Genomic DNA, 14,415 nt, shown 5'->3' with positions numbered 1-14,415 from the left:
GGTTGCAAAAGTAAACATTCTGGTCACTCCAGGTGCTACTACTGAATGTGGTAGAATGGTGAGAGTGTATATTAATAATTCAACCAACTAATGTTGAGATAAGAGAGATCTATGGGCTGAATCCAGGGGTTAATGTGAAACACAAGTATTGCTGGTAATCTGAGGAAGCAGTAGCAGATGTAGAACATGAGGTTGACTCTGTGGTTCAAAATCCTGAGGGGAAGGTGAGATGTCTTTACTGCCCAGTCCCACTCAGTATGACAACAAGAGGCAATGAGGCCCCACTTTATAAGCCACTGCCCTTGTCATTTCCAGAAGAAAGTCTACACTCTATCGCATGGCACCACAGACTGCCTTTCATCCCCGCTTTTTGCCTCAATTGCTACCCTTTCATTATTCCCTTCCAGTCACCTTGAACCCACTGCTCCAGTTCAGCTACACTTTCATATCCAAATAACAATAGCAACAATAACACTATTTAATAGTAACGACAGTACTGCTACTTCTTTCATAGTGTTTACCCTGTGCCTGGCACTGTGCGAAGAGCTTCATGTATACTAACTCATTTAATCTTCACAAGTACCCTATGAGATAGGTAGTATTTTAATCCCCATTGTATAGATGAATAAACTGCAGCACAGAGATGTTAAGTAACTTTCCTAAAGTCACACAGCTAGAGTGTCAACTATTCCATGCCTCTGACTTAGAATACTCTGTTCCTTTTGCTTGAATTCCCTTCCCTTTCTCCCTTTACCTAAGTCCTTCAAACCTCACCTTGGATGTCACCTACTTTGAGAAGCTTCTTTACTGCATTTCCTTCTCTATCCCCTCCCCACTGCTTTAGTTTGAGTTAAGAATTTCTCTTATAAACTATGATTTAGAAAAGAGTTGAGCCCCCTTCTTTTGGAGAGAATCACTTCCCACAAGAGACAGACTTTCCCAGAGGTATCTTTAGAAAGAGTGTTCCTGCATGTAGCAGTGAACCAAGGGACGACTGTCCAGCTAGTTCGGGAAACTCTTCCCTTGATCACTTGAAGAAATACTCACCACCCTGAGTGAAAGGGGTGGGTAAGGACACACACTCTGGTTGCCCCTCTCTTTGGCTCATTCTTACTAATTGGAATTCTAATCACCTACTTTGTAAGAAAAATATTAGGAGGCCACTCTACCCCTAGATGGTTGCCTTAGATTTTTTCCCCAAAATTATAGTTTCTTAAATATTTCCTAATAGGATTTTTAGGGCTTAACCTCAGTTTTCTAATTATTATATTTATAAATTATGGTTATGAATTTTACTGCTCAAAGTCACTGCTAACTAAACATTTGCTCCAGTATGTCTTTAATGGACATCTTTAAAAGATCCAGGGATTATTCAGCCATGTATTAATTCAATATTTTATTAAGTGCCTTAGCAGGTGCCAAGCACTATGGGGATACAGATGGAATAACATGGGTACACTCTCAAGGAGCTCATGGTCTTGAGAGAAAGGGCAGAAATTCTACACATACTAAACGGGACTCAGTGAGCAAGACAGCTGTTTTTATTGTTGCATTATCTACAATATAGCCACATTTAACATTTATTGTAACACCTAATCATTGTTAACGAATCCATTTTAAAGGTAATAACCAATGTTCTTCCTTAGAAACAAAATTTTTCCAATTTCTTTTACTCATGAAAAATTGAAATGATCATTCCTCTCTAGTAGTTAGGAGGGGGGAAAAAAACCCAGCTAAGGTAGTCATCTTATATTTTAACCCTGGCAGAGGATGTAAATGTGAAATAGGTGATATTTATTGATTTCACAGTATTGCTTGAAAATTGAAGATTATCTTTCAAATTTGTGCAAAGTCATCACCCTTCAGTCACTTAGAAAATTTTGTTCTCAGAGTCACTGCTTCGTTAAAAGCTTAGAGGACTGAGACGTATGTAAACTGCTAGGACAGATTATACAATGTCAAGATACACTCCGAGGAAGTCAGTGATTTCCATCAATCAAATGTGTGCCCGGAAAGGTTCTTGGATGATTGCACCCCAGGGTGCTGTCCAGGATCCACATCAAATACCGACATACTGACACATGGGTTAAGTCAGGCCCTACACCTGACCAGTCAACATAAAGGAATTGCATTTTAGAGACCAAAAGTTCTAGTGCAGGAAGGATTTAGAGAATATTATCAACACAAGTGGAAGAAACGAGACCTCTGAGGTCTAAAGGAAGGGGCTGACCTGGCAAATACACAAATAGTATCAAGAAACCAAATCCTTGTGAAGCTGTACCAGGACCAAAATAAATATTAACACAATGTTTAATTGGAATCCACTGAAACTTTCCAAACTGGATGCAATGATAAAAAGTCCAAAGACTCATAACTTGTCCAGCCACTAAACTACAGTACAGGAAAAAAATTATCCTAAACCTCAGCAAACAGAAAAGCTGAGAGGAATAATGGATGTTTTAATCCAGCCAAGAGTTCATACTTTATTTCTAAGCATCAATTCCAGCATTTCTTGATGGATAGGAAATTTAATGTGCTAAGATACAATAAAAGGTAAGAGCTGATAGTCAATAGAATATATTCAGGCAATGCTTTTACTCTTTGTTGTGGTGCATGGGCTTCTCATTGCAGTGGCTTCTTTTGTTGCAGAGCTCAGGCTCTAGGCACGCAGGCTCAGTAGTTGTGGCTCACAGGCTCTAGAGCGTAGCCTCAGTAGTTGTGGTGCATGGGCTTAGTTGCTCCACAGCAAGTGGGATCTTCCCGGACCAGGTTTTGAACCCCATGTTCCCTGCATTTGCAGGTGGATTCTCAACCACTGCGCCATCAGGGAAGTCCCTAGTTATGAGTTTTTAAAATAATCAGTTGGTCTCCCTGATATTCTCCAAAGATGACCAATGAGGTTTTATTTTTCTTTTTTCAGTATCATTATGAACTCAATCTATTCCTTATAGACAGTAAAAGCTTATTCAGCTTGGCTTCCAAACTCTTTGACAAGAAATTCATAGCGTTTGCTAGCTTCCTTGTTTTCTATTATGATGAAATATTCCAAGCTCATTTTCTACATTTCCTGCTCCAGATCTAGAATCAGTAATTTCTTCCAGGATCTCTGGTTTCTTTTAGTGGAACTGGTATTTAGATAGCACAATCTGGACCCCAGGATTCGTCATTTGTTTCTAAACCTTTTTGGTAGATAGAGCTGTGAATATGTATTCTTTTGGATTTAGAGGTAACACACACCATGAGTTCTTACTGATAGGTCCAACTCAAATTTAGGATTATGACAGAGTTTTTACCTAACTTTGTGTATTTGCATCTCCTTTCAACCCTGCTAATATGAATTCTCAATGACATCAACTCTCACAAACATCGATATCAAGATACAAATGCAACAGTATAAGAGACAGTAACAATATGACCATCAGCAATATGAGTACTGGAAGTAGTTAAAGATTTTTGAGGGGAGTCCTTTTTATCCTTAAAAGATATCTCGTTTGGAATGTATAGTCAAAAATGCAGGGTTTTGAAGTCATTTAGAATTGTCTCACACTGTAAGGTTCTGCATCCAATCTGAGCCACACTAAAGCTGATTTCATGTTACTTCAATGAAAAAGAACCAATTGTAAAACTTATTTTGTTTTATAACTATGTAAAATATTTACATAGTTCCCAAACCAAACTGCCAAGGTATATTCAAAGAAGTATGGCTGTTCATTTCAGCCTCCAGTCTCTCTCTAAGTAATAATTTTTGTGTGTGTGTGGTTCATCTTTCCAACTTTTAAAAATGTATATGTATATGTAGATATTTAATTTAGGGGAGGAGGCAAGATAGCAGAATAGAAGGACTTGAGTTCAACTCCTCTCACGAAAACACCAAAATCACAATTGACTGCTGAAGAGCCATCAACAAAAAAGACTTGAACCTACCAAAAAAGATGTTCTACACATAAAGCCAAGGAAGAAGCCACAGTGAAATACTAGGAGGGGTGCTTTCACAGTATAATCAAATCTCATACCTGCCAGGTGGGCAATCCACAAACTGGAAAATAATTATATGGCAGAGGTTCTCCCACAGGATTGAGAGTTCTGAGCCCCATGTCAGGCTCCCCAGCCTGTGGGTCTGGCATCGGGAGGAGGAGCCTCCAGTGCATTTGGCTTTGAAGGCCAGCAGGGCTTGAGTGCAGGAGCTCCACAGGACTGGGGAAAACAGACACTCTACTCTTGGAAGGCACACACAAGGTTTCATGTGCACTGGGACCCAGGACAAAGTAGTGCCTTCTTAGGAGCCTGGGCCAGACCTACCTGTGGGTCTTAGAGGGTCTATTGGGGAGGCGGGGATCAGCTGTGGCTCACTGGGGGGGCAATGACACTGGTGGCGGAAGCCCCAGGGAAAATTCATCTTCATGAGCTCTCCCAGGGGTCACCATTTTGGCACCATGACCTGTCCCCACCCAGCAGCCTGCAGGCTCCAGTGTAGGGATGCCTCAGGCCAAACAACCAACAGGGTGAGTACACAGCTCCATCCATCAGCAGACAGGCTGCCTAAAGTTGTCCTGAGCCAAAAGCCACCTATAAACACACCCCTTGACATGGCCCTGCCCCTGTCACCAGAGTGACAAGACCCAGCTCCACCTACCAGTGAGTAGGCACCAGGCCTTCCCACCAGGAAGCCTGCACAAGCCCCTGGACCAATCTCACCCACCAGGGGGCAGACACCAGAAGCAAGAAGAACTAAAACCCTGCAGCCTGAGGAACAGAGACCACAAACACAAAAAGTTAGGCACAATGAGACGGCAGAGAAATATGTTCCAGATGAATGAACAAGATAAAGAAGAACAACTAAATGAAGTGGAGATAGGCAACTACCTGAAAAAGAATTCAGAGTAATGATAGTAAAGATGATCCAAGATCTTGGAAAAAGAATGGAGGCACAGGCCAAGAGAACACAAGAAATGTTTAATAAAGAGCTGGAAGCTTTAAAGAACAAACAGAGATACAATGACCAAAATGAAAGATACACTAGAAGGAATCAATAGCAGAATAAATGAGGAAGAAGAACGAATAAGTGAGCTGGAAGACAGATCGGTGGAAATCACTGCTGCAAAACAGAATAAAGAAAAAAGACTTAAAAGAAATGAGGAAAGTCTAAGAGACCTCTGGGGCAACATTAGATGCACCAATATTTGCATTATAGGGGGCCCGAAAGGAGAGGAGAGAAAAGACCTGAGAAAATATTTGGAGAGATAATAGCTGAAAACTTCCCTAACACGGAAAAGGAAACAGTCACCCAAGTCCAAAAAGTGCAGAGAGTCCCAGACAGGATAAACGCAAGGAGGAACACACTGAGACAAACAGTAATCAAACTGACAAAAATTAAAGACAAAGAAAAAATATTAAAAGCAACAAGGGAAAAGCGACAAATAACATACAAGGGACCTCCCATAAGGTTATTAGCTGATTTCTCAGCAGAAACTCTGCAGGCCAGAAGGGAGTGGCACAATATATTTAAAGTGATGAAAGGGAGCTTCCCTGGCGGTGCAGTGGTTAAGAATTTGCCTGCTGATGCATGGGACATGGGTTTGAGCCCTCGTCCGGGAAGATCCCACATGCCGCGGAGCAACTAAGCCCGTTCGCCACAACTACTGAGCCTGCATGCCACAACTACTGAAGCCTGCTTGCCTAGAGCCCATGCTCCGCAACAGGAGAAGCCACTGCAATAAGAAGCCTGCGCACCACAATGAAGGGTAGCCCCCGCTCGCTGCAACTAGAGAAAGCCTGCGTGCAGCAACGACGACCCAATGCAGCCAAAAAAAAATAAATTAAAAAAAAATAAAGTGATGTGAAAAACCTACAAGCAAGAATACTCTACCCATCAAAGCTCTCACTCAGATTTAACAGAGAAATCAACAGCTTCACAGACAAGCAAAAGCTAACAGAATTCAGCACAACCAGACCAGCTTTGTAACAGATGCTAAAAGAACTTCTCTAGGCAGAAAAGAAAAGGCCATAACTAGAAACAAGAAAATTATGAACAGGAAAGCTCACCGGTAAGGGCAAATATACAGTAAAAGTAGGAAATCATCCTCAAACAAATATGATATCAAAACCAGCAATCATGAGAAGAGAAAACAAATGTGGGATATTGGAAATGCATTTGAAATTAAGAGACCAGCTACTTAAAACAAACTTGTATATACATAGACTGCTATATCAAAACCTCATGGTAACCACAAACCAAAAATCTACAATCGATACACACACACGAAAAAAGAAAAAGCAATCCAAACACAACAATAGTCATCAAATCACAAAAGAGAACAAAAGAGGAAGGGAAGAAAAAAGATCTACAAAAACAAATCCAAAACAATTAACAAAATGGCAATAAGAACATACATATCGATAATTACCTTAAACATAAACGAATAAGTGCTCCAACCAAAATACATAGACTGGCTGAATGGATACAAAAACAAGACCCATATATATGCTGTCTATAAGAGACTCACTTCAGATCTAGGGACACATAGAGAGTGAAAGTGAGGGGATGGAAAAAGGTATTCCATGTAAATGAAAATCAAAAGAAAGCTAGAGTAGCAATACTCATATTAGACAAACTAGACTTTAAAATACAGACGTTACAAGAGACAAAGAAGGATACTACATAATGATCGAGTGATCAATACAAGAAGAAGATATAACAATTGTAAATTGCAAATACATATGCACCCAACATTAGACCACCTCAATATAGAAGCCAAATGCTAACAGCCATAAAAGGGAAAATCGAGAGAGTAAGACAATAATACTGGGGGACTTTAACTCCCCACTTACATCAATGGACAGATCATCCAGACACAAAATCAATAAGGAAACACAGGCCTTAAATGCCACATTAGACCAGATGGACTTGATATTTATAGAGCATTCCATGCAAAAGCAGAATACACATTCTTCCAAGTGCACGTGGAATATTCTCTTTGATAGATCAAATGCTGGGCCATAAAGAAAGCCTTGATAAATTTAAGAAAACTGAAATCATATCAAGCATCTTTTCTGACTGCAATGCTGTGAGATTAGAAATCAACTACAAGAAAAAAAACTGTGAAAACCATAAACACGTGTAGGCTAAACAATATGCTACTAAACAACCACTGGATCACTGAAGAAATCAAAGAGGAAATTTTTTAAAATACCTAGAGACAAATGACAATGAAAACACAACAATCCAAAACTTATGGGATGTGGCAAAAGCAATTCTCAAAAGGGAAGTTTGTAGCAATACAATCTTACCTCAGGAAACAAGAAAACTCCCAAATAAACAATCTAACCTTACACCTAAAGCAACTAGAAAAAGAAGAATAAGCAAAACCCAAAGTTAGAAGAAGGAAAGAAATCATAAACATCAGAGCAGAAACAAATTAAATAGAGACAAAGAAAACAACAGAAAAGATCAGTGAAACTAAAAGCTGGTTCTTTGAAGAGATAAACAGAATTGACAAACCTTTAGCCAGAATCATCAAGAAAAAAAGAGGGCTCAAATCAATAACATTAGAAATGAAAAAGGAGAAGTTACAGCTGACATCACAAATACAAAGGATCATAAAAGACTACTACAAGCAACTATATGCCAATAAAATGTACAACCTAGAAGAAATGGGCAAATTCTTAGAAAGATACAATCTCCCAAACTGAACCAAGAATAGAAAGTATGAATAGACCAATCACAAGCACTGAAATTGAAACTGTGATTAAAAAACTCCCACCAACCAAAACTCCAGGACCAGATGGCTTCACAGGTGAATTCTATCAAACATTTAGAGAAGAGTTAACACCTATACTTCTGAAACTATTCCAAAATATTGCAGGGGAAGGAACACTCCCAAACTCATTCTATGAGGTATCACCCTGATACCAAAACCAGATAAAGATATCACAAAAAAAGAGACTTATAGGCCAATATCACTAATGAACATGGATGCAAAAATCCTCAACAAAATATTACTAGCAAACCAAATCCAACAAACATTAAAAGGATCATACACCATAATCAAGTGGGATTTATCCCAGGGGTGCAAGGATTTTTCAATATCTGCAAATCAATCAGTGTGATGCACCACATTAACAAACTGAAGAATAAAAACCATATGATCATCTCAATGGAAGCAGAAAATGGTTTTGACAAAATTCGGCACCCATTTACGATAAAAAGTCTCCAGAAAGTGGGCATAGAGGGAACCTACCTCAACATAATAAAGGCCGTATATGACAAAACCCACAGGTAACATCATACTCAATGGTGAAAAGCTGAAAGCATTTCCTCTAAGATCAGGAACAAGACAAGAATGTTCACTCTTACCACTTTTATTCAACATGGCTTTGGAAGTCCTCTAACCACAGCAATCAGAGAAGAAAAAGTAGTAAAAGGAATCCAAGTTTGAAAAGAAGTAAAACTGTCACCATTTGCAGATGACATGATACTATATACAGAAAATCCTAAAGATGCTACCAGAGAACTACTAGAGCTCATAAACAAACTTGGTAAAGTTGCAGGATACAAAATTAATACACGGAAATCTCTTGCATTTCTATACACTAACAACAAAAGATCAGAAAGAGAAATTAAGGAAACAATCCCATTTACCACTGCATCAAAAAGAATAAAATACCTAGGAATAAACCTACGTAAGGAGGCAAAAGACCTGTACTTTGAAAACTATAAGATGCTGATGAAAGAAACTGGAGACGATACAAACAGATGGAAAGTTATACCAAGTTCTTGGATGGGAAGACTCAATATTGTCAAAATGACTATACTATCCAAGGCAATCTATAGATTCAATGCAATCTCTATTAAATTACCAATGGCATTTTTCATAGAACTAGAACAAAACTTTTTAAATTTGTATGGAAACCCGTAAGACCCTGAATAGGCAAAGCAATCCTGAGAAAGAAAAACGGAGCTGGAGGAATCAGGCTCCCTGACTTCACATTATACTACAAAGCTACAGCCATCAAAGCAGTATGGTACTGGCACAAAAACAGATATACAGATAAGTGGAACAGGATAGAAAGCCTAGAAATAAACCCATGCACCTATAGTCAATTAATCTACGACAAAGGAGGCAAGAATATACAATGGAGAATAGACAGTCTCTTCAATAAGTGGTGCTGGGAAAACTGGACAGCTACGTGCAGAAGAATGAAATTAGCACACTCCCTAATACTGTACACAAAAATAAACACAAGATGGATTAAAGACCTAAATGTAAGATTGCACACTATAAAACTCTTAGAGGAAAACACAGGCAGAACACTCTGACATAAATCTCAGCAATATCTTTCTGGATCCACCAGAACATATTTCTCTGCCGTCTCATTGTGCCTAATGAAAATAAAAACAAAAATAAACAAATGGGACCTAATGAAACTTAAAAGCTTTTGCATAGCAAAGGAAACCACAAACGAAACAAAAAGATAACCCACAGAATGGGAGAAAATATTTGCAAACGAAGTGACCAACAAGGGATTAATCTCCAAAATATACAAATAGCTCATGCAGCTCAATATCAAAAAAAAAAAACCAATCAACGCAATCAAGAAGTGGGCAGAAGGTCAAAATAGACATTTCTCCAAAGAAGACATACAGATGCCCAAAAAGCACATGCAAAGATGCTCAACTTTGCTAATTATCAGAGAAATGCAAATCAAAACTACAATGAGGTATCACCTCACACCGGTCAGAATGGCCATCATCAAAGTCTACAGACAATAAATGCTGGTGAGGATGTGGAGAAAAGGGAACCCTCCTACACTGTTGGTGGGAATATAAATTGGTAAAACCATTATGGAGTACAGTATGGAGGCTCCTTAAAAAACAAAAACTAGAATTACCATATGATCTAGCAATCCCACTCATGGGCATATATCCAGAGAAAACCATAATTCGAATAGAAACATGCACCCCAATGTTCACTGCAGCACTATTTACAGCAGCGAAGACATGGAGGCAGTCTAAATGTCCATCAACAGAAGAATGGATAAAGAAGATGTGGTACATATATATACAATGGAATATTAGCCACAAAAAAGAGTGAAATAATGCCGTTTGCAGCAACATAGGTGGACCCAGAGATTATTATACTAAGTGAAGTCAGAGAAATACAAATATCATATGATATCACTTATGTGGAATCTAAAAAAATGATACAAATGAACTTATTTACTAAACAGAAACAGACTCACAGAGTTCAAAAACAAATTTATGGTTACCAAAGGGGAAAGGTCGGGGGAGGGATAAATCAGGAGACTGGGATTAATGTGTACACACTACTTTATATAAAATAATCAACAGGGACCTACTGTATAGCCCAGCTCAATATTCTGTAATAACCCATATGGGAAAAGAATCTGAAAATGAACTGAATCACTTTGCTGTATACCTGAAACTAACAAAACATTGTAAATCAACTATAAAATTAAATTTAAAAAATATATAAGTAAATATTAAATGGTGACAACATACTATTTACGTTTCTCATTTAAAAATATAGTGACCTTTATATTCTAGAGATCACTTCATAATAACCGTACGGACATCTTCATTTCTTTTCTACATCTGAATAGTACTCCTTCATGTGGCTGTATCATACTTTCGATTTGTCCAGTGTCCTACTGATGGACTTTTGGGGTTTTTCCAATGTTTTGCTATTCAAGGTAGTCTTTGAACAAATATCCCTCTGCATAAGTCTTTTTCTTATTTATTGCTAGTACATCTTTGGCATAGAATCCTAGAAGCGGGAATTGCTCTGTCAATGAGCAAATATGCATTCATTATTTTTAGATATTGCCAAATTCCCCTCCATTAGCATTGTATCATTTGCATTTCCAATGACAATGTATTAGAATGGTTGTTTCCTTTCGGTCTCCTCACAGAGTATGTTATCTTTTGGATTTGTGTCAGTCCCATAGTTGAGGTTTCTCAGCTTGGTCTGAGTTTGAATTTCTAAGTGTGGTTGTTTTTCATACAGTTAACATTCAATTCTCTCATTTTGACACAGTCCTCTCCATTAATACCCAGGAAGCCCTATATGCAAACAATTCTAATTTTTTTCCTATTTCTTGGGTTGTTACTTTTTAATCTTTTTTTCTACCTCCATTTCTCCTGTTTATTTCCTAAATATTTCTCTTTCTCTGCATTGTGTTTTAGCATTTCTTTTAAAGTCCACTCCTTGGACTTAATAATCGTTCTGATTGCAACTAGGTCCATATGAGCAGCCCAAAGCGCTCCCTCTGCTTCTGTCCCAATTATCAAACTGCGTAGTGAAGGTTGTGAATTGTGCCTCCCAGCCACCTTAAATATGACCTGTACATCACTCCTCAGCAACATGCACCTCCTTGGGTGTTCTCCACAGCAATGAATGCCATTACAGATCTCCAGTTGCCCCAGTCTTAAACCTGGGTTTCTTCCTGCTGACTCCCTCTCTCACCTTCCTTGTAACAAATCAGTCACCATTTTCTGTGGCTTTTACCTCATAAATGATTCTCAAATCCATCTACATCTCTCCATTCCAAACTACTGATCTAAGCCACTGTCATTTCTTCCCTGGACTCCTGCACCTTCCCTTCCAGGTAGCTTTTCCTAGTTTTTCTTGCTCCCAAACATGGTCAGAATTACTTGTGAAAGCACAAATAGGATGGTGCCATTTACTAGCTTAAAAACCATCAAAAACTCAAAAATAACCCAAAACCAAGAAACCCAAGTCCCAAGTCCTGTATTTCCATAGGTACAGATGTATGTGAGTAAGTACTGCAATGCTCTGGACACTCAACACTAAACTGATAGCAGAGAGTACCTGGGATGGAAGGCAATGAAGGCGATGTCAGGGGCAGGCTTAGTATTGGTGAAGGAGGACTTGTTTTATCATTATTTGCATTGTTTGAATTTTTACAATTAGAGTGTTCTCCAGTATTACTTATATATGTTAAAATAGATAAAACGGACTGAGAAAGTGAGGCTTAACTAGCTCTGAGGCAGGTCGGGTTCACCAGAAGGTTGTACAAATTCCTAATGCCAGGTCTCCTGGAAGAGACTAAAGGTTCCCTACAACTACTCCCAGGAGACAAAATTGTCCTCTTCCCCCATGTATTACCTGGGAATGTAAATCAAGATTTTCTTACCTTTGTGGTCCACAGTTTGACGGTCCAGTCGAACGACGACGTGACAAACAGGTGTGAAAAGTCGATTGGGCCCACTGCCATGTGGCAGTTAATTCCTGTCACTGGCCCTTGGTGGCCTTCGAAGACTTCCCCAATACCTGCTTTGCTGCACAAAGACCACACAAGAGCAGTTTCAGTGCCCTTCGCAAAGCACTGATTACTTTACAAAAACCAGGCTTGTTTCTGCGTGATTTCTTCTCCATAATTTAGCACAGCCATAAACCATCAGAGATGAAACCACTTTCAGTTACCCTGAGAGAAATAAATGCTAAACTACTCTTAGTGACTAAAAAGACAATATGGGGTGATACCATCTTTTTAATCTTCAGAAGTTAATATCAAATTTTTATCATTTAATCCTTTTTCAGGAGTGCCTCAAAGCCCATCACTGTGGTTGCAGCTGCTTTGATGCAGAACACATACAGCCGGTCCTCTATAACTGCAGACGCGGAGCCCGTGATATGGAGGTCTGACTGTATTGCTCCGTTTTATAGAAGGGACTTGAGCATCCTCGGATTTTGGTACCTGCAAGGGCTTCTGGAACCAATTCCTCGTGGATTCAGATACCAGGGGACGACTGTACACTCAGATCTCAAAGCTTTCATATTTATAATAAGATGATTCTACTCTTGTGGTGACTTTGACACAACTCCCATTTTAACTCCTTTCGGGGAGCCTATTGGCTATAAAACTCCATATATCCTTGAATACATGCATTTACCCTTTTGAGAAAAAGTTCTTAAACTAAGCTGACATACCTGAAAATGTTTGTGGAAAGCCTTGTCACCACAATATAATAGGCAAAATAACTTAAATGTCATATGGAGAATATGATGTTTTCACTGAAAGCAGAAGAGTAATTTACAAATCTGCTAAATGTAAATTCCGTAAGGGCTGGTGCCTTGTTTAGCATGCAGTAAGTGCTCAATGAACATTTGTTGAACAAAACAGCAAAGAAAGAGGCGAACTTACGCCTTTTTCCCCAACAGGAGCACATTTGAGAAATGGCGATACAGCTTGAAAGTTATCCGCAGACATATGTCGTTTATTTAACTAAGCTGGGATTGTTCCCAGCCCCTATTATCCCACAATAGTCTACACACAATCACACCCAATTAGAAAATATACCAAAATGCTGTATTTTGAAAATTCACGTACACAAGGTTATAAATATGACAAATACAGAGGGATTGTGGAATCCGTATATTATGTCACAAAGAGTGAGAATGTATTAAGTTATTAAAGAATGTAGGCTTCTGGAGCACCAGTAAATGTCAGTGTGCTAAGGAAAATTTGAAATCACGAGCCAAGTGCTGCAGCATGTGTTCCATGTAACAGGCGCTCAAAAATTATGCCTGGTGAAACTGCTAACAGCAGTTCCACACGTGATCATTTACATTTGTCCTAGAGAACATGAGGAACTGATCTTTGAAGTGGCCCCTGGTGAGACTCCATTTGCTCTTAACAGCATCCTGAAAGGGTTTATAGGGTGCAAAGCAAAGAACTTATTTAATTTATGGAAGTGGATTTGCACCTTTCCCGTGTTAGGTGAAACACAGAAATTTCGCACCTCTCCCCTGTAGCCCTACGTGACCCACTTAAGATCATTATGAAGCCCAGTGCCTACGACTTTACAACTCTATTGAGATCTGTATTTTATATTTCAGATAGATGGACCAATGTAAAAAGCAAAATCAAGCTCACTGTAAAATGATTTGTCGTTTGTACCTTAGGTACCCTTCCTTTGAACCACAGTGCATCTTCTGGTTGTGTTCGAAAAAGACAATAGCCACAGAACAAAAATATTCACCATGTAAATGGTTATTCACATTAGAGAAAATTTTTTTAAATCTGAAAGTCATCAATGAATATGTTCTATAGCCCTCACAGATAATTAAAGCCTTGGGTTAAGTCAACTGAACCTGTGCCCTGTCGATTCTAAAAAATATGTAGATAACCCTGTGAGTCTGTCTGGCCCACTGCTGCTCTCTGTGCCTCTCTCATGCCACTTACGACATTCTACCCGTCTCGAAGATGTTTGTGTGCTTACCTTTCCCCACCATCATCAGTTTCTTGAAGATAGGAACAGGTTTAAATGATGTCTGCATGCCTGGCAACATCTAGCAATCCACTTTGCTGAGAGTAGATGTGCAGTGAACGTTTCCATGAATGAACAACTCTATCAGATCTTTCTATGCTTTC

General features: G+C 39.0%; 1 protein-coding gene across 5 annotated transcripts in view; it reads right to left on the bottom strand.

The window, feature by feature from the left end:
- Positions 1–14,415, bottom strand: part of DYNC1I1 (dynein cytoplasmic 1 intermediate chain 1) — a 331,990-nt gene that overhangs the window by 52,783 nt on the left and 264,792 nt on the right. For all 5 annotated transcript variants that reach the window (XM_032642848.1, XM_032642850.1, XM_032642849.1 and 2 more), the window contains one exon: positions 12,175–12,319. In XM_032642848.1, coding sequence (XP_032498739.1) covers positions 12,175–12,319 — 145 coding nt within the window. The remainder of the gene's footprint in view (positions 1–12,174; positions 12,320–14,415) is intronic.

This window comes from Phocoena sinus, chromosome 9, assembly GCF_008692025.1.
Source record: "Phocoena sinus isolate mPhoSin1 chromosome 9, mPhoSin1.pri, whole genome shotgun sequence".
NCBI lineage: Eukaryota > Metazoa > Chordata > Mammalia > Artiodactyla > Phocoenidae > Phocoena > Phocoena sinus.
This window is presented reverse-complemented; position numbering and strand designations above follow the sequence as displayed.